Genomic DNA, 18,572 nt, shown 5'->3' with positions numbered 1-18,572 from the left:
ACTCCCTGAATTTTTTTTTATTTTTATTTTTTTAGTCTCATACATTGTTTATATAATTGTGATGCTTTTCATTTGAGTCTAGTGAAGGAGTTCTTTTTTTTTTTTTTTTTTTTTTTTTTAATTTTTATTTATTTATGATAGTCACACAGAGAGAGAGAGAGAGAGAGAGAGGCAGAGACACAGGCAGAGGGAGAAGCAGGCTCCATGCACCGGGAGCCCGACGTGGGATTCGATCCCAGGTCTCCAGGATCGCGCCCTGGGCCAAAGGCAGGCGCCAAACCGCTGCGCCACCCAGGGATCCCTAGTGAAGGAGTTCTTTGGAAGGGAGGCTGCACAGCCTCCTTTATGTGGACTGGCCCAGAGACTGGGCTTTTGCCGCAGAGATTCTGGGTTGGTCCAGACAGGGACTTCCGGCTCCCTCACAGGGTCCGATCCTAGGAGGCCTGGAACTTCTTAGGGAGCCCATTTGTTGTGGAAGCACCTTCTTGTCGAATGCGGTGGCATCACTGCATCCGTATGACAGGCCTGCCTACGGAGGGCTTACCCAGGGTAAGGTGTTGTTCTGAGCACCCCGGGCGTGTTCTCTCCCAGGAAACCCTGCCGTCATCCCAGCTTACAGGTGAAACGCCAAGACAGCAGGAGTTCCGATGATCTGCCCTAGTCACATAGTGAGTAGGTTGTGGCCTTCTAGTTCATGAGCAGGCCCTCGCCTCGGCAGTTTGTAGCTGGGGCCGACCAAGTGTAGAACGTGGTGGTTTGCAGAGCACCCCGGAAACATGCAGGGCAGGTGGAACCAACCTCTTTCCTAATTGAGAAGTGATGCTCAGAGAAGTTAACTCATACCACGTGGGAAGGGGGTGGGTGGGAGGCCATAGGTTACAGCCTGTTCCGTCATGTTGCCTTCAGAGCCGGAGAGTGGAGCGGGAGGAAGACCTGGGGACTTGAAGGGACAAAGCGTGGGTGTAGGGTGTCTGGGCAGGGTCACCTGTGAGCAAAGGCTAAGAGCTGAGGCCCCCAGGGTGGGGCGCTGGGGAGAGCCCTGGCTTTGCCTTCGGACAGACCTGGGGCCAGGGGCCTGATACTTTTGTAAAAAGCAAAGATGGTCAACCCAGTTGGTTCCCATTGAAAATGGAAGGAAATAATTTTGTTGAAATTGCCCAACCTGTGCTCTTGACCTACTGGAATCACGGTGCAGGTTTTTGAACGTCGTCTGATAAACAGGGGGAGCCTGTGCAAGCTTTGGGCTGGGAAGGAGGCTGACGAGGCAGAGATTCCCTGAAGATCAGAGGCTAGTGTGGAGGCCAGTGGTGGGCGGGGGAGTGGGGCCTGAAGGCCAGCCTGGCCGCTGTGTCCTGCAGTTGAAAAACTGATGGATTGAGAGAGAGAGAGAGAGAGAGAGAGAGAGAGAGAGAAAAAAGGGAGACCTCAAAGGAGTAATACACAGGATTTGGTGCTGGGTTAGTTATGGGGACAGACAGACATCTAATTTTGTTCACTGGCTTTTTAATGACTTGGTTTACACCATCTCCCCCCACCTTCCCAACTCACTGTCCTGTTCTTGTCTTTCAGGAGCCTGTGTGAAATGCAGCAAAGGGGTGTTTGGGGCCGGCCAGGCCTGCCAGGCCATGGGGAACCTCTACCACGATGCGTGCTTCACCTGTGCAGCCTGCAGTAAGTGTGTGTGGAGGGTCGGGCGGGACAAGGCCCATGGGGTCCGAGATGGAAGGACAGGGAAGAGCATCCTTCCCAGACACACTTGACCCAGGCCTACCGCAGTCCCACAGAAGGGCAGGCTCTGCGCAGGGCCTTGGGACTTACCAGAGCACCAGGAGTGCCTGCGACCTTAGTGATAAGTTGAGTGGGTTCAAAGCAATCAGTCGTAATATTAGGTTTGTTATGTGTGTCAGAGGTCTCAGAAGGGCTGGGGGGTGTGGGGGGCGTTGCGTGCGGATCCACCACCAACTGCCCTGTGGTCATGTATCTCCCCCACCGTGGGCCCAACCAAAAGACAGCCAGTGATGCCAGCACGAGGTGGGGCCCTCTTAGGACTCCGTGACCCCACTCTGATGTGGAGGCTGCTCTGTGCGTGTGAAGTGTGAGTGTGTGCGCACCACGGAGGTGTCAGTGCCGGTGAGCACACACACCTGTGGGCATTTTTGCTTCTGTGACAAGAGCAGCACATTAGGAGACCAGGCCTGCGCTTGGTCCCCGCAGACCTCTCCTCCAACTGCTGGCTACCACAGTGGAAGATTCTCACACGTTGCACGATATTTGCCAAGCCTGACCGAGTCAGGACCTGTGCTTGCCTTATGCCCTCTACCAAAGGTTAATTTTGAGGAGCATTCTTGTAGAGAATGTCCCACTGATGTTCTCCAGTTCGATATTGAGGCTACCAGCTAATGACTGAAAGGAAACACACCAACAAAGCCAGAGCGTCAGGGACAAAGGGGTCTTGTTATCTGGCCCAGTGGTTCTCAATCCCAGCTGTTCACTAGAATCCCCTAGAAGATTTTCAGAGCTAGTGATGCCCCATTGCCACCCCGACCAGCAGAATCAGAAGCCCTAGGGGTGGAATTTCTAGAGTGGGCAAGAGTACAGTTCACATCTCCTCAAGTGACTCCAGGGTGTGGTCAGGCCTGAGCACCCAGATTAGCACCAGGCTCCTCATTCGAGAAGGCTCTGGAGAAAGGAGAGGGGAGCCATGCTGTGGCACAGCCGGAGAGCCTCCTGATTCCCAGGGTAAAGTTAATCGGGTGGCTGTGCACCTGCCCCCTAGCCTGCCCGACTGTGAAGGTGAGCTCGATGCCCGGGTTCAGAACCTCCAGCTTTAGTCCTCACTGCGATTTCTCATAAAACGCGGGCCTGAGACTTTGAATTTGTGCCACGATCGTATTCACCTCGTGGGGAAAATGGTGAAAGCCTTTGAAATGGGTCAAAAGTCTGCGGAGCGTCCTCAGTGGAAATGTGAGGCGTTGTCTGGGGAATTGGTTTCTCCGGGCCCCTGGCTATTCCTTGTCTTTGAGCCGTGCTGCACGGTGTAGGTTGTAGAATCCTGATGGGTTGCTTCTACTTTTTTTTTTGGTTGCTTCTACTAAAAAGCACTTTTATTTCAGCACTTCTGATGGCTGCATAGCTGTGGTTCTCTGCACTCTCCCAGGTTGGCGTCTTACTGGTTCCCGCATTAGCTGAGGAGTTAAATTAAATCTTTGACCACGTGTCTGAGTCTTAACTGTACAAGAGCTGTGATCCTTCCTCTTTCTAAAAAGTTATCTTTTGCTTTTGGTTCCTGCAGCCCTTTCTCAATATTTGCTGTTTGCCAGGGAAAAAGAAAATATTATTTAAGTAGAAGCTGTTTTTCATCTCAAGCAATTGACATTTGAACTAAGAGAGTTTTTCAGGGTGGGTGGTACCCATGAGTCCTTCAGAGCTGCCTGTGGCTGCATGACTAGCTGTCAGTTCCATAATGGGTTGAATTTATCTTCAAATGATGACAAACACACACACTTAAGGAAAACACAGCTGGTTGGGGGGTTTTCTTGGTCTAGCATCTAAGGCTCTTGTGTTCTGGTCTCTGTCATAATGCTTCCTATAATTTGTCACAAACTGAACTCCCTCTTCCGCTTCCATATATCTGACCACATGGCCCCCTAGAATCAGCTCTCCCCACTTGCTTCATACATTTAAGTTCTGTCTGGCTGTTAGGGTCCAACTCAAAGGCTGCCTCCTCCAGGAAGCCTTCCCTGTTCTCCTAGCAGGAACAAGTGGCTTTTTCTTGAATGTGGCATGCCCTGGTGCTGTCACGTAGACTGTGAACCCTACTCTCTGTGACTTCGGTGCCGGCAAGACAGGCCCTAGAACGGAGTTGCCATGGGAATGAGGATGGAGACTCCCATTGGAAAGTGAGTGTGGCGCATTCCTGTTCCCCAAGGGGCCTGCATGGTTCCTGTTGCGGGGCTTCCTCTGCACTTGTGGGGAGCAGTTGGAGATGCAGGCAGGTGTCTGAGCAGCTTCTGTTGGGCGCTAGAAGTAACTTGCCTTTGTTCAGTTGACCTGTTGCTGCCCTGTAACTGCCCCCAGCAGAAGGAGGCACCTGGGGACTCCACGTCGCGGCTCCCAGGTCCTTAAGTATGTCTCTGCAAGCACTGGCACCGTGGAGGTGGCACAGCTGGGGCCAGGCCCATTCCCTCCTTTGTTGGTAGAAGAAGAAAATGGAGGCCCAGAGAGGGGAAGAGAGTTTCCTAAGATTAAAGACCTAGCAGTGAGGCTGGCACCACAGTCCCAGCCTCCTGGATCCAGTTAGCTTTGCCTATCCCCGTTTTTTGGGTCAGCGAGTGTCTGTGTTAGTGGGTGTCTAGGTGAGTGTGTTTTCTCTTTGCCCATTTCATCGTGACAGTCACCTAGCTTATGACAGCATAGACATAGATTTCCATAGGTAGGCGCACACTCCTTGGCTAAGACTGATGGCTTTATTGGAACAGAATGTTGGGGTCCTGTCAAGGATATGCCAAAGGGGCACCCAGCCCCATGGGCCCTTGTCCCACACACCGAGAAGGAGGACATTGAGACAGATGGGGCCAGAAGAAGACAGTAGTGGACATTGTGAGATGCCGGCAGCTAGTCCTGTGCACAGCTGTGCTGGGGGGAAGGCCAGGAACCTACCTCGTCGGATGAAACCGTTGGCTCCCTGCAGCCTCCTGTCCTGGGAGGACTGCCAGGTGTTCCACTCCCGACAAACCCATGCCTCCATGGACGGGGCAAGCTCTCCGGGGCACCATGGAGGGCTCCCAGACACAGATGTGCGCTTTCCTGCCCCCCCCCCCCCGCCCCCCGACAAGAAGCAACAACATTTAGTTCACTTTCCCTTATGAGGACAACATGACAACCACAGCGAGGATTTCAGGGGCAGAGACCTAGCATGTGATTCTAGCACAGGCCTTTTTATGCATATGTTTTCCCTTCTAGGTTTTGTCCAAATTTATACGTGGCTTTTAGAGCCGGGATCACAGCACATTAATAACGTTCCATCCTTTCTGATTAAACCTGCCATGAATTCCTCTGTACCTCCGCAGCCTCCAGAAGAATGATCTGAACGGTCACAGGGTAATCTACGGCCTCGTGCCGCGGCGTTGTGGCCCTTGGCTCGGGTGGGGTTTGCTGGTTGGTCCTCGGAGCCCGCCCCTCCCCTGCCTGAACGTCTTTGTGCCTGGGTCGCGTCCTCGTTCCCTCTGCTGGATTGTTTCCTCCGTGTTCTTCCCAGAAGTAGGCGTTTAGGCTGCGGCCTGGGGGCGTGTGTGGTTTATTAAAACCCCTCCTTTCTGTGCTGCTCCTCGGGGGGCCTGTGTGTGTGGCTGCCATGGAGATGTGTGCTGGGGGGTGTCTCCCCCCCACTGCTCCTGCCCACCCCAAGGTCGTGCCCTCAACCGGATGCCCTTAGGAAGCCGTTGGCACAGCGTGGAGCAGGAGGGCTCAGGGCAGAGGGCAGCCAGGGCCCGGGCACGCAGCCGTGCTCTGTGTCTGACGCCGTGTGGCAAGTGGCCTGAGCAGAGGCTGGCGCCTGTCTGTGGCTGAGAGCGGTGGAATGCGGGGGGAGAAAAGGTGTGGGTCTGGATGTGTGGGTCAAGTGGGGCCCTTCTCAGCACCTTCCAGAACAGACTGACAGAGAGGGAAGGCAAGGCTCCGTGTCCTCGCTTGAGGCAGTTTCGGTCCCAAATGTCAGCTTTTGTTAATTTTGCAAAGGCCGAACAACTTCCATCCTGGAGTCCAGGTGAAACCTGTTTACCACGTCCGTGTTCATGGTTGCTATGATTTTTTTTTCCCCCGTATGAGCCAGAAATGATGGATCAGTTAGATTTCATGTGTTCTCCTGCCCCTTGGCCCACAGAACATGAGCGGCCAGGGCCTGGGCGTGGGGTGGGGTCAGGCAGGTCCAGGCCAATGGAGATTGTGCCAAGAGAGGCCTGAGCTCAGACAGAGGCCCCTGAGGGCCAGAGGGGTCCATTCAGGGCACGGGCCTGGGATGCGTGAGTCACGCCCAGGACGGGTGGCGTTCAGTGTTGTATCTCATGCTCCCAGTCTTGGGTGGGGGATGCACCGTGCTATGCCCGTCATGCCTCCGGGAAAACTACTCCATAAGGTGAGGAATTAATGCCATTGCCCATCCCAGCTTCCAGAAACCAAACACTGGCCATGGTTAAAGATTGTGAATGGATTTCATAGTGAAACCTCACCCTTCTGGACCCAGTCAGAAGAAAGTCACTCTAAGTTTCCAAAAAGCCTGCATCTAGAACTCTAAAGTACTATTTCATTACTTCAGGTAAAGAAAACAAGCAGAATTAAGCCCAACATTATGGAACAGAGGTTCTTTTTTTTTTTTTTTTTTTATTTATTTATTTATGATAGTCACAGAGAGAGAGAGAGAGGCAGAGACACAGGCAGAGGGAGAAGCAGGCTCCATGCACCGGGAGCCCGACGTGGGATTCGATCCCGGGTCTCCAGGATCGCGCCCTGGGCCAAAGGCAGGCGCCAAACCGCTGCGCCACCCAGGGATCCCGGAACAGAGGTTCTTGAATGAATTGGTGGTTGTGACGGGTGGCCCATTATCCAGTATGTTCTGAAGAAGGGTGGGAGTTCTTGTCAGCTATTTATTTAAGTTATTTATTTATTTATTTATTTATTTATTTGAGACAGAGCATGAGCAGGGGGAGGGGCAGAGGGAGAGGGAGAAGCTCCTTGCTGAACAAGGAGCCTGATGTGGGGGCTCCATCCCAAAACCCTGGTATAGTAACCTGAGCCGAAGGCAGACACTTAGCCGACTGAGCCACCCAGGCATCCTGCTATTCTGGTTTTCTTACAAAGTCTAAATGCTGCCCCTGAGATCATGTTTGCCTTCTTTGTTGACTTTGCATACTACTTCGTCCCCCAGCATTCAAAAATGCTCACAGATCCTGAAAGAGTGGTGCCGGCACTAGGGAGGTCTTCCTTTAACTCATGGCCGGCATGCTTCCTTAAACCAGTCATCACAATATTTATAAGTAGTTTGTAGATGTGTTTCCTAAGCTTCCTGTCAGCTGACCCCACATTGAGCCCTCCACCCACAGAAGTGCATTAAATCCTGGAACAGTCCAGTGAGTTGGGCATTATTATCAGCCTCTTTTTGCAGATGAGCAGAGGCCTGGGAGTGTAGTTTGCCTGTGGTTGGTTACCGCATAAGCAGTGTGCTCAGCACGTGAGCTCAGGCCGTGGGGACTCACAGCCTTTGCTCCCACTGTGTTATATTACCTTTGCTCAGAGGGAGCGTGTGCCAAAGGAAGGAAGCTGGCTCTGCACCTGGGATCTTGTCCCGGGGCTGTGCGATGGCAGAGGCTGGGTTTTCAGAGACTCTCCGGTTGTGAGTGCAGGAGAGCAGCCTGGGACGTGGACAAGGGGAGAGAGGACTCCCTCCGTAGCAGGATGTACCCACGGGAGAGACATGGATTAAAGGCTTTGATGCCTGGATTTCTGAGCCATTGAGTCATGCCGACATTTCTTGTCACATTCAGCAGCTATGGGTGAGCCGAATGAGTGAGTCAGCTGGATCTAAGGAAAAAGCGGGGGATCAGGAATGTGAGAAAGGAAGAGTAGGCATGTCCTAAAGGAAGCCAGTGGGTGAGGAAGAAATCAGGAAGCACCAGAAATAGACGTTTTGAGGCAAAGGGCCATGTGGGTCAGGAGAGGGCTGGGGCTGACCTTGACTTGGTGTGGGGTCAGAGGGTCTCTTGTGTTCGACGCCAGCAAACTCAGTGCTGCGGGGGGCACCCGTACTGGGGCTGGGCTGGGTTTCCTAGCTCAGACTCTATTGGCCTAGCAGAGGCCGTGACCATCAGGAGACAGTGGGAAAGCATCAGATCCTTCGTGCCTGTGACATTGGAGCACTGTACTGTCGAGGGCAACTCCACTGTGACCTACACCTGCTTGCCACATCTGTATTTCAGGTGCCTGATAGCGCCACACATGTGGTTTGGGGTGGAAATCTGATTTCCTTCAGGAATCCTAGACCCAATGTGATACCTGATGGGAAAAAAAGAAAAAAAAAGATAACTGATGGCACCCAATGTGTCCTCTGTCCCCTCAACTCTGAGGAGGGAAGGTTCTCTGGTATGTGGGGGGGCACTGTGCTGTAATTAGCACAAAGATGTGCCAGGTGCCACATCTCAGAGCCAGAATCCTGGGTTTAGGGAGCAAGGTCTCTTATGGAGGTCTGAACTTCATGCTGGCATCACAGACGCTACTTGGGTCTCTTCTCTTTGGCTCTCTTGCTAGAAACATCTCTTCTTTTTTCTCTTAAATGTTCTGTTTCTCAAATGTTCTCTTAAATTTCTGTTCCCACCTCTGACCCTGTGGTGGTTGGTGGATTTGGTGTGTCGGCTTGAGTAGGCCGTAGGTGACCTTACCTTTGGTCAAACATCATTCTGAGTGTGTCTGTGAGGATGTTTCTGGACAAGAGTAACAGTTGGTAGACTGAGTAAAGCAGATTTTTCTCCCTAATGTGGGCGGTCCTTGCCCAATCAGTTGAAAGCCCAAATAGAACAAAAACCCTGACGTTCCCACAAGTAAGGGAGTTTCCTCCTGCCGGACTGACTTGAGCAGGGACATCGATTTTCCCTGCTTTTGGACTAGAGCGACACTTGACTTGTTGGGCCTCTAGCTTGCCTCTTGCTGATCTTGGCACTTGTTGGCTTCCATAATCACGTGAGCCAGTCCTTTTGCTGAATCTGTTTCTGTCTGTACACACACAAACACACAAACATGCATGTGTACATGCATGCACGCTCATGCACACGCGCGCGCACACACACACACACACACACACGCATGCACCCTACCAGTTCTGTTCCTCTGGAGACCCCTGACTAATACGGGGCCTTTCATCTTCCTTCTGCACTACTTTCCTTTCCCTCCCTACTTCCTGTCTCCCTGTGTCACCTCGCTGACAATTTCTTTTGCACCCGCAGTTTCCATCATGGAGCCCATGGCACTTCCATGCCCCTGACCCAGGCTGTGATAGGAGCCACTGTTTATGGAGTATTGTACTCTGTCTGCTCAAGGCTCCTCATTTGCCTCCCAATCCACCACACCCATTTACACAAGAGGAAGTGGAGTTTCAGAACAGTTGACAGCTGGTGCATGGGGGACTGGGATCCAGGTGGCCTCGTGGTGTGTTTTGCCACCACATGGGTGGGGTTTTTTTTCTTTTAAAGACTTTATTTATTTATTCATGAGAGACACAGAGAGAGGCAGAGACACAGGCAGAGGGAAAAGCAGGCTCCATGCAGGGAGCCTGATGTAGGACTTAATCCCGGACCTCCAGGATCATATCCTGAGCCCAAGGCAGACGCTCAACCACTGAGCCACCCAGGAGCCTGACACACAGGTGATTCTCACCCTTTCCTTTAGATTCCTCACGGTCATGAGGAGCTCCCTACAATGCAGACCCCTGGCTGCACTGTGCAGACCCTGAGTCCTGAAATGTGTGGAACAGAGGCCTGTGTGCATGTGCTCAATGAGCATCCCGGGGGATCTGATGCAGTCCCCTGGGAACATGTCTGTGGTCCCACTGTTTGCCTCACCACCTACCCCCTCTGCCTTCCTTTGGCCTCCAGCTCTCTCTAGCAGCCAATGGCCACACATGGCTTTTGACCACTTGAAATGTGGCTGGTGTGATTGAGGAATTGAATATCATATTTCATTTCATTTTATTTTTTTAAAGATTTTATTTATTTATTCATGAGACATACAGAAAGAGAGGGGCAGAGATGTAGGCAGAGGGAGAAGCAGGCTCCATGCAGGGAGCCCGATATGGGACTCGATCCCGGGACTCCAGGATCATACCCTGAGCTGAAAGCAGACTCGCTTAACCACTGAGCCACCCAGGCGTCCCTTGTATTTCATTTTAATTAAAGTTTAAATGTAGAGGGCTCGTGGGTGGCTCAGTTGGCTAAGCATCTGCCTTTGGCTCAGGTCAGGATTCCAGGGTCCTTAGATCCAGCCCTGTGTTGGGCTTCTGGCTCAGCAGGGAGTCTCCTTCTCCATCTCCGGCTCCCCCCGGTTGTGCTTGCTCTATCTCTATCAAATAAATAAATAAAATCTTAAAAAAAAAAAAGTTTAAATGTAGCTACACATGGCCAATGGCTACAGTATTGCATGGTGCAGGGAAAGCCTCTAGTTCCTAAACCAGAGTTCACTTTTTTTTTTCCAGAGTTCACTTTTTAACAAGAAATGATCAGTGAAGTTTACGATTCTTGTAGTTTATACATCACAAAGGCAATAGAGTCACACTGTTAAAAAAAATACATATGGGAGAAGAAAATTACCCATAACTCAACACCAAAGCAAGACCAGAACATGTCTGCCATACCTGCATAGCTGTGCTTGTGATTGTCCCTGGTGTCATGTGTTCACTTTGCTGCCCGCATTGTTCCATTTGGAAATGGTTCCTACACCTTCCTCTTCATTGCTCTGCAGTCTTTGAAACCATGTGCTGTGTAAGAGCCTGTTGATGACTCAAAATCAGCATAACCTCCCTGCCAGTTGAGTTCCTGACCAGCCTGGGAATCCAGCAGATGTACCACCAGGGTGGAGAGGGCAAGTTTCCCTGTGATCATGGCTGGGGGACAGCTGTGCCCCTTGACACCAGCAGCCTCCCCCGTGGTGGCCACCATTTCTGGGCCCCAGAATGTTCCATTTGGGGAAGACCCTCTCTCTTCCTTACGTGGATCACTGCTGACGCCTCCCAACTGTCTTGGGTCCTGTTTGCCATCCTGCCACCTCCATCCACATGGCCCGCACACGTTTGGGGGGACCACACCCCCGCTCAGAGGCCACTTCTTGCCCTATCATCACAGTCCAAATCCTTCACTTAGCATTGAAAGCATTCCTTAAGCCAGTTCCAGCTCCTTGCCTATCTCTTGTCCTGCCACCGTCTCCTCCACCTGCCATCTGGCAGTCCCCCTGCCCAGCGGGACACCACCTGCCCCTTCCTCTGTCCACCCAGGTGAATGCCACCCTCTAAGGCACTGTCTTTCCTCGAGGTCTCTCTTGTGGCTTCTCTGATCCCGGGTCTCATGTTTGCCTTGTTCATTTATCCATCTCATGGTGTTTGAAGCTATGGTTAGATTGAAGCTGGTTGCAGGGGTCTCCCCCTACGTGGTCAATTTTGGGAGAATGGGGATGGTGTTCAATTGATCTTGACTTACCCCCTGCCACCCTTGAATACCTTTAGCGTAGTGCCGGGTATTGCCTGTATGTACTCTTTATCCGTCCTTCCCCATTCTACCTCTCTTTCCCCCAGTTCTAAGCAACCACTAATCTACTCTTTCTTTTTTTTTTTTTAAGATTTTATTTATTTATTCATGAGAGACACACAGAGAGAGAGAGACAGACAGACAGACAGGCAGAGGGAGAAGCAGGCTCCATGCAGGGAGCCCGATGTGGGACTCGATCCTGGGACTCCAGGACCACGCTCTGGGCCGAAGGCAGGCACCAAACCGCTGAGCCATCCAGGGATCCCTAATCTACTCCTATGGATTTGCCTGTTCTGGAGGTTTCCTATAAATGGAATCATATGATAAGTGGTCTATTGTAACTGGCTTCTTTCACTTAACATAAGATGCTCCAGGTTCATCCATGTTGGAGCACCATCAGAACTTTGATCTTTTTAATGGCTGAATAATATTCCATTGTCTGGATATACCTCATTTTATTTATCTATTCATTGGCTGATACACACTTGTTTCCACTTTTTGGCTGTTATAAATAATGCTGCTACAAATACTCTTGTACAGTTGAATCTTGAACAATGTGGGTTTGAACCACAGAGTCTACTTATATGTGGATTTTTTTATGGTACAGTATTGTAAATGTGTCTTCCTTAGGATTTTCTTAACATTCTTTTCTGTCGCTTGCTTTGTTGTTAGAATATGGTATATAATACATATGACATACAAAATACGTGTTTGGCTGTTCATGTTATTGGTAAGGCTTTTAGGAGGTCAACAGTAGGCTGTTAGTAGTTACCTTTGGGGGTAGTCAGAAGTTATATGTGGATTTCCGACTGCACGGTGGCAGGTCAGCACCCCTAACTCCCATGTTGTTCAAGGGTCAACTGGATATGTTCTTGTGTGGACACATGTTTTCATCTCTTTGTGTATATATCGAAGAGTAGAATTGCTGGGTCATATGGTAGCTTTGTGTTTAACTTTTTAAAAAACTGTTTTTGCAAAGTGGCTGCAGCATTTTATATTCCTACCAGCAATGTGTGAGGATTTCAGCATCCCACATCCTTGCCAACACTCGTGATTATTTGACCTTTTGATTCTGACCTTCCTAATGGGTGTGAAGTTGAATCTCAATGTGGTTTTGGTTTGCATTTCCCTGATGACTAATGATGCTGAACATTTTTTTCATGGGCTTATTTGCACGTCTTATCTGGAGAAATGTCTATTCAGATCCTTTACCCATTTTTTATTGGGTTTTTAAAATCTTTTTTTTAAGATTTTATTTATTTATTCATTAGAGACCCAGAGACAGGGACAGTGGGAGAAGCAGGCTCCCTTTGGGTAGCCTGATGCAGGACTCAATCCCGGGCCCTGGGATCACCCCCTCAGCCGAAGGTAGATGCTCAACCACTGAGCCACCCAGGCATCCCAGGTTTTTAAAATCTTTATTATTGACTTTTATTAATAGATTTTTATATGTTTTATGGATGAGTCTCCAATATATGATCTGCAAATATTTTTACTCTTTCTATGGACAGTCATTTCACTTTCCTGATGTTATAATTATTAAATTTTGAGGTAGTCTAATTTATCTTTCTTTTCTTCTCTTTCTTATGTTTTTGATGCTTTGTATGAGAAAACATTGCCAACACAAGGTCACGAAGATTCATGCCCATATTTTCTTCTGAATATTATAGTTTTAGCTCTTAAGTTGAGGTCTATGATCCATTTTGAGTTGGTTTTTATATAGTTTGAGGTAGAGGCTCAACTTCAGTCTTCTGCACATGAATATGAAAGCTTCCCAGCACCATTTGTTGAAAAGACTATTCTTTCTCCATTGGATTGTCTTGGCAAATGTGTTGAAAATTAATTGACCCTAAATGTTAGGGTTTGTTTCTGGTGTCTCAATTTTTTTTTCGGTTGCTCTAGTCAATTATCTTTTAAAAGAGATTTAACTAATAAGAAAAAAATCTCATTTATCCATGCAGTTGCTATTTCTGGTCCTCTTCTTTGTTTAGATCCAGATTTTCATCTGGTACTGTTTTTCTTCTGCTTAAAGGCCTTCCTCAACTTTTTTTTTTTTTTATAGGGCAGATCTGCTGGTGATGAATCCTTTCATCTGTGTCTTAATTCATCTTTGTTTCACTTTTAGGTTTAAAGGATATTTTTGGGGGGCGCAGTTGGTTAAACATCTGACAGTTTCTGCTCAGGTCATGATCTCATCATGTGTCCTGGGGTTGAGTCCCACATCAGGCTCGGCCCTCAGCTTAGTGTCTCCTTGGGATTTTCTCTCTCTCTCCCGCTGCCCCTCCCCTGTTGCTCCCTTGCATGCGTGTGCTCTCTCTCAAATAAATAAATTGATCGTTAAAAAAAAATAAAGGATTTTTTTTTGTGGGGCTAGAGAATTCGAGGTGGATAGTTTCTTCTTTCACTTCATTAAAGATGTAGTTCCATTGCTTTCCGTCAAAAATCCGATGTCTTCTTTATTATCTCTGTTTCTCTGTAGGTAACATATCCTTTTTCTCTGGCAGCTTTTAAGTTTTCTATCATTGATTTTGAGAAATTTGATTATGATGTCCCTTGGGGTCCTTTTTATGTTTCCTGTGTTTGGGGTTTGTTGAGCATTTTTGGATGTGTGAGTTTATAGTCTTTGTCAAATCTGGAATATTTCCAGCCATGATTTCTTCACATTTTTTCGTTGCCCCCTCCCTGCTCCTAATCCCTCTCCTTCAGGGCTTTGTTACCCCTTTTCTTACCTCTTTGTTAGATTTAACAAATTGCCCTTTGAATTAAATTGTGTTTATTTATTTATTTATTTATTTCAAGGTTTTATTTATTTATTCATGAGAGACACAAAGAGAGACAGAGGCAGAGACACAGGCAAAGGGAGAAGCAGGCTCCATGCAGGGAGCCCGATGTGGGACCTGATCCCAGGTCTCCAAGATCACACCCCCCGCCGAAGGCGGCGCTAAACCCCTGAGCCACCCGGGGTTTAATTTTTTTGTTTGTTTGTTTGTTTGTTTGTTTTTTTCCCGGGTTTAGTTTAATTTAATTTAATTTAATTTAATTTAATTTTAATTAACTAAAGTTGCCTCACAACTCCCTTATATTCTTTTTATGCTTAAAATTCTTTTCCTCTCTGTTTCATTTTGGCCATCAAGTGGCCAGTTTTTATTATTATGCCTTTAAATCCACTAATCTTTTCTCCTGCAGTGTGCAGTCTCCTACTTTCATCCAGCATATTTTTCATCCTAGTACTCTAGTTTTTGTCTCTAGCCCCTCAATTTGGGCATTTTTAAAGATCTTCCTTTAACTTTTTGGACATATGGGATATAATAACAATAACTTGTATCTCTTTTCCTACTGATTCTAGGATTTGTGTCAGATCTGGTTTGATTTCCATAGATTGACTAGTTCCTTAATTATAGGTCCTCTTGGGGGGTGGGGGTGAATGGGTGACGGGCACTGAGGGGGGCACTTGACGGGATGAGCACTGCATGTTATTCTGTATGTTGGCAAATTGAACACCAATAAAAAATAAATTTATTATTAAAAAAAATTGCAGGTCCTCTTTTCCCACCTTTGTGCATGCCTGGTAATCTTTGATTAGATGCCAGACATTGCGATTTCACCTCGTTGAGTCCTGGATATTTTTTTTTTTTAAATTTTTTTTTAAATTTTATTTATTTATGATAGTCACAGAGAGAGAGAGAGAGGCAGAGACACAGGCAGAGGGAGAAGCAGGCTCCATGCACCGGGAGCCTGACGTGGGACTCGATCCCGGGTCTCCAGGATCGCGCCCTGGGCCAAAGGCAGGCGCCAAACCGCTGCGCCACCCAGGGATCCCATAGTCCTGGATATTTTTGTATTCTTTTAAATCTTCTTGAGCTTTGTCCTGAGATGCAGGTGAGTTATTTGGGGACAATGATCTTTTCAGAACAGAGCTCAGTCTAGGGCCAATTATTCTTCACGCCATGGTAAAAGCATTTCTTGAGCATTTCACTCAATACCCAATGGATTATGAGTTTTCCTGCTCTGGCTGGCAGGATAGACATTGCTTTTGGCCATTGTGGATGACTTTTTCCCCGGGACCTGGTTAGTTTCTTCACAGGCACATGCTGATCTGATTCCCCGCTAAATACTCAGAGAAGAGCCTCTGCAGGTCTCCAGGATTTTTTTTTCTCTGTGTGGCATTCTCTTCTCCAATCCAGATGATAATAATGGTCTGGAGTGGTAGGAATGGAAAACAAAAAGAATGGATTTGTAAAACTGTAAAGAAATAAAGAAGACTTGGGAGCATCCAGTGAGAAGAGAATTGGAATGTGGACTGGGACTACTGGTGGTGTGGTCCCGAATGGTGCTGGCTGGCAAGGAGAGAAGCACAGAAATTGAGGCCATTTAGGAACATTCACAGCAATTTGAGAGTAGATTGTAGCTTAGATTTTATGTTTCATTTTCCCACATTATTTTTATTTTCCAAGAAATTAAGTCTGACAGGTAGAAATGAAAAACAAAACAAAAGCCTGGCCCTTTACCACAGGTAAACTGAGAAAAAGGAGGGATTGGGCAGAGGGAGGTGGGGGCGGATGAGATTTTTAGCCCAAGTAGGTTTCAGCTGAGGAAACTGCTGAAGGTCATTGGCGGGATCCTGGCAACAGTGACTTACTATGCTAACACTTAGTATGGGCCAGCACCACGTTGGGCTCCCCACTGAGACCCTCAGTTTTGTCCTCTCCACAACACCCTCTATCAAGGAACCCACAGGGTCACGTGATGGGCCAACCTTGCATTTCTGAGAAATGGCAAAGCCTGGGACCTGACCCTGGTTGCTTTTCTACTTTCCACCTTTTGCCTATTTCCCTGGCCCTCGGAGGCTGCCTAAGCCTGGGAAATCCTGGTTGGTTGTTACATTTGCCCTGAACCAATTTGTTCAGTTTTTCTGTTGGTTTGTATTAGCAGCTCATTGTAAGAGTTAACCTTTTCTGGAAGCAGCTGTTTGAACAAGTAGATCAGATAGGATTCTGTGCGATAAAGCAAATGGTGCATAGCTGCCGATTATTTTAATTAACTTAGATTTACATACAAATAGCCACAAAAGCCTGGTAACCAGTGGACAACTCAGAAGTTACCATCTTGCGACAGTAGGATAACAACAGAATCTAAACAGTTGCTCATTTTTAAAAACTTCCTTTTTTCGAGGACTCCTCTCTGCCAGGAAAGCTTTTTTCACTTTTCACTTTTCAGGGAGATATTTTGGACAGTGAAGTTTGTGATGGAAGTCTTCCAGCTAAGGGCCAATTACTTTTCCAGAATAGACAAGTTGTTTCTATTTCTAGAGGGAGAATGGTGAGCGTGGCACGTTTAGTTTTATTTGTCAGGTTAAGTGGCCAACCTCTCTTTGTGACATCTGTAACTGTGGTCACAGTTTCCTTCATCGAGCTACACGGGCTTTATCCACATTTTTCTTTTCAACTAAAGGGGCCTCTGGAGGCAAATATAAAATATCCATTCACTGTCAATGGTAAGTGGCTTTTTGATGAGTCTGCACATGTATTAGTCAATATTCTGTAAATTGTTGCTGCGATTGGAAAATAAAGAGCAACTATGATCATTCTAAAGCTCTGGGAAAACTTATTTGGTCTAATTTTGTTGTGCACATCACTATGTGTTTCCTGGTTTAAGGAATTCCTCTGTCAGAAGCAGGATGATTCTGAAACCAAATTATAAAGACCTGGCACCGACCTGCCTTCCACCTCAGTTCTGTTTGTTGCTCATTGTTGAGGGATGGACTCGATGATCTTAGCCCTTTTGTTTGACCAAGATGAATCATGTGAAGTGGAAATGCTGGTTCAGAGACCAGCCTGAGGCATGGCCTGTCTCAGTGTGGCCCCTGGACCAGAACCTTCAGCATCACCTGGGAAGGGTAGACTCTCACGTCCCTCCCAGACTTATTAAATCAGTCTCTGGGAATGAGGCTCGACAGTATGTGGGGTCTTTTTTGGGTTTTGGGTGTTTTGTTTTTTGTTTGCGTTTTTTTTGAGAGAGAGAGAGAGGGTGCACAAGCAGGGGGAGCAGCAGGCAGATGGAGAAGCAGGCTCCTCACCCCGCAGGGAGTCGGATGCAGGGCTCAGTCCCGGGACCAGGATCACCACTCGAGCCAAAGGCAGATGCCCAACCGATTGAGCCACCCAGGTGCCCCAGCAGTCTGTGTTTTAACAAACCCACCAGGTGGTTCTGAAGCATGCTAAGCTTAGAACTGCGGCCCCTGGACCATTCAAGGTTGTGCCATGCCTGTTGTGAGCACTGCCGCAGCCATAGGTAGCTTCATGGTATCACACCTCCAGGTGTGTCCCGCTGTAGGAAGTGAGTGAGGACAGTGAAACTCATCCCCCCATAGGGGAGTAGAGTGGGAAAGAGGTTTGCTTGGGAAGGCCAGCAAATCCACCCCCCTCCTCCCACCCCCAGTCTGAGAACTACTCAGTGCTGACTTTGTGCCAGAGAGCTAGGGTCAAATCCCAACTCATCTAGCCACCATGGGCACATCTGCCTGACTGATTTAGCTTTTGCATAACGTGCTGGTGGCGTTAAAATGCCTCAGGTGCAAGGTCATGTTGTTGCAGGATTGGCGAGTGACATGACCCACGCCATCCCCTTCACTAGGGCCTGGAGTTCTCAGTGGGTTATGCTGCTCCAACCTGTCCTGGTCCTGGCTGTAGTTTGGTGCCACCTACTGGTCTAGCGTGAACGGCAGCCAGGACCCTTCTGGGTTCTGGATCCTGCACTTACATCGAATTTCAGGACCCTGGAGTGATTCAGCCTCAAGAATATTTCCCCTCTGCCTTCCTGCTTTTGAAAACGAGAAGCCTCGGGGTGCCTGGTTGGTTCGGTCAGTAGAGTATGCAGCTCTCGCTCGCTCTTAGGGTCATGAGTTCGAGTCCCACATTGGGTGTAGAGATCGCTTAAATAAATAAATGTTGTTAAAAAAAAAAGAGAGAGAGAGAGAGAGAGAGCAGGGTGCCTGAATGGCTCAACGGTTGAGCTTCTGCCTTTGACTTGAGTGGTGGTCCTGAGGTCCTGGGATCGAGTCCTACATCGGGCTCCCCACAGGGAGCTGGCTTCTCCCTCTGCCTGTGTCTCTGCCTCTCTCTCTGTGTCTCTCATGAATAAATAAAGAAAATTTTTAAAAAATTACCTTTCTCCATTCTGCGATAGGAAGAGAAAAAAATGGATGGCACATGTAGGTGTGCACTCACAGGCATTAAATCGTGCAGGCAGTCTCATGGCACAGTGGGACAAGCATGAGCTTCAGGGTCAGACAAG

At 48.3% G+C, this 18,572-nt stretch overlaps 1 protein-coding gene across 1 annotated transcript in view; it reads left to right on the top strand.

Moving 5' to 3' along the window:
• The window catches only part of LIMD1 (LIM domain containing 1), a 70,187-nt gene that overhangs the window by 28,855 nt on the left and 22,760 nt on the right, over window positions 1-18,572 (top strand). The window contains 1 exon segment of the mRNA XM_025458248.3: window positions 1,570-1,671. Within this exon segment, the coding sequence (XP_025314033.3) occupies window positions 1,570-1,671 (102 nt within the window).

The sequence above is a fragment of the Canis lupus genome, chromosome 20 (assembly GCF_003254725.2).
Source record: "Canis lupus dingo isolate Sandy chromosome 20, ASM325472v2, whole genome shotgun sequence".
In the NCBI taxonomy this organism is placed as follows: domain Eukaryota; kingdom Metazoa; phylum Chordata; class Mammalia; order Carnivora; family Canidae; genus Canis; species Canis lupus.
Note: the sequence above shows the minus strand (reverse complement) of the source record. Positions and strands in the feature narration are given on the sequence as shown.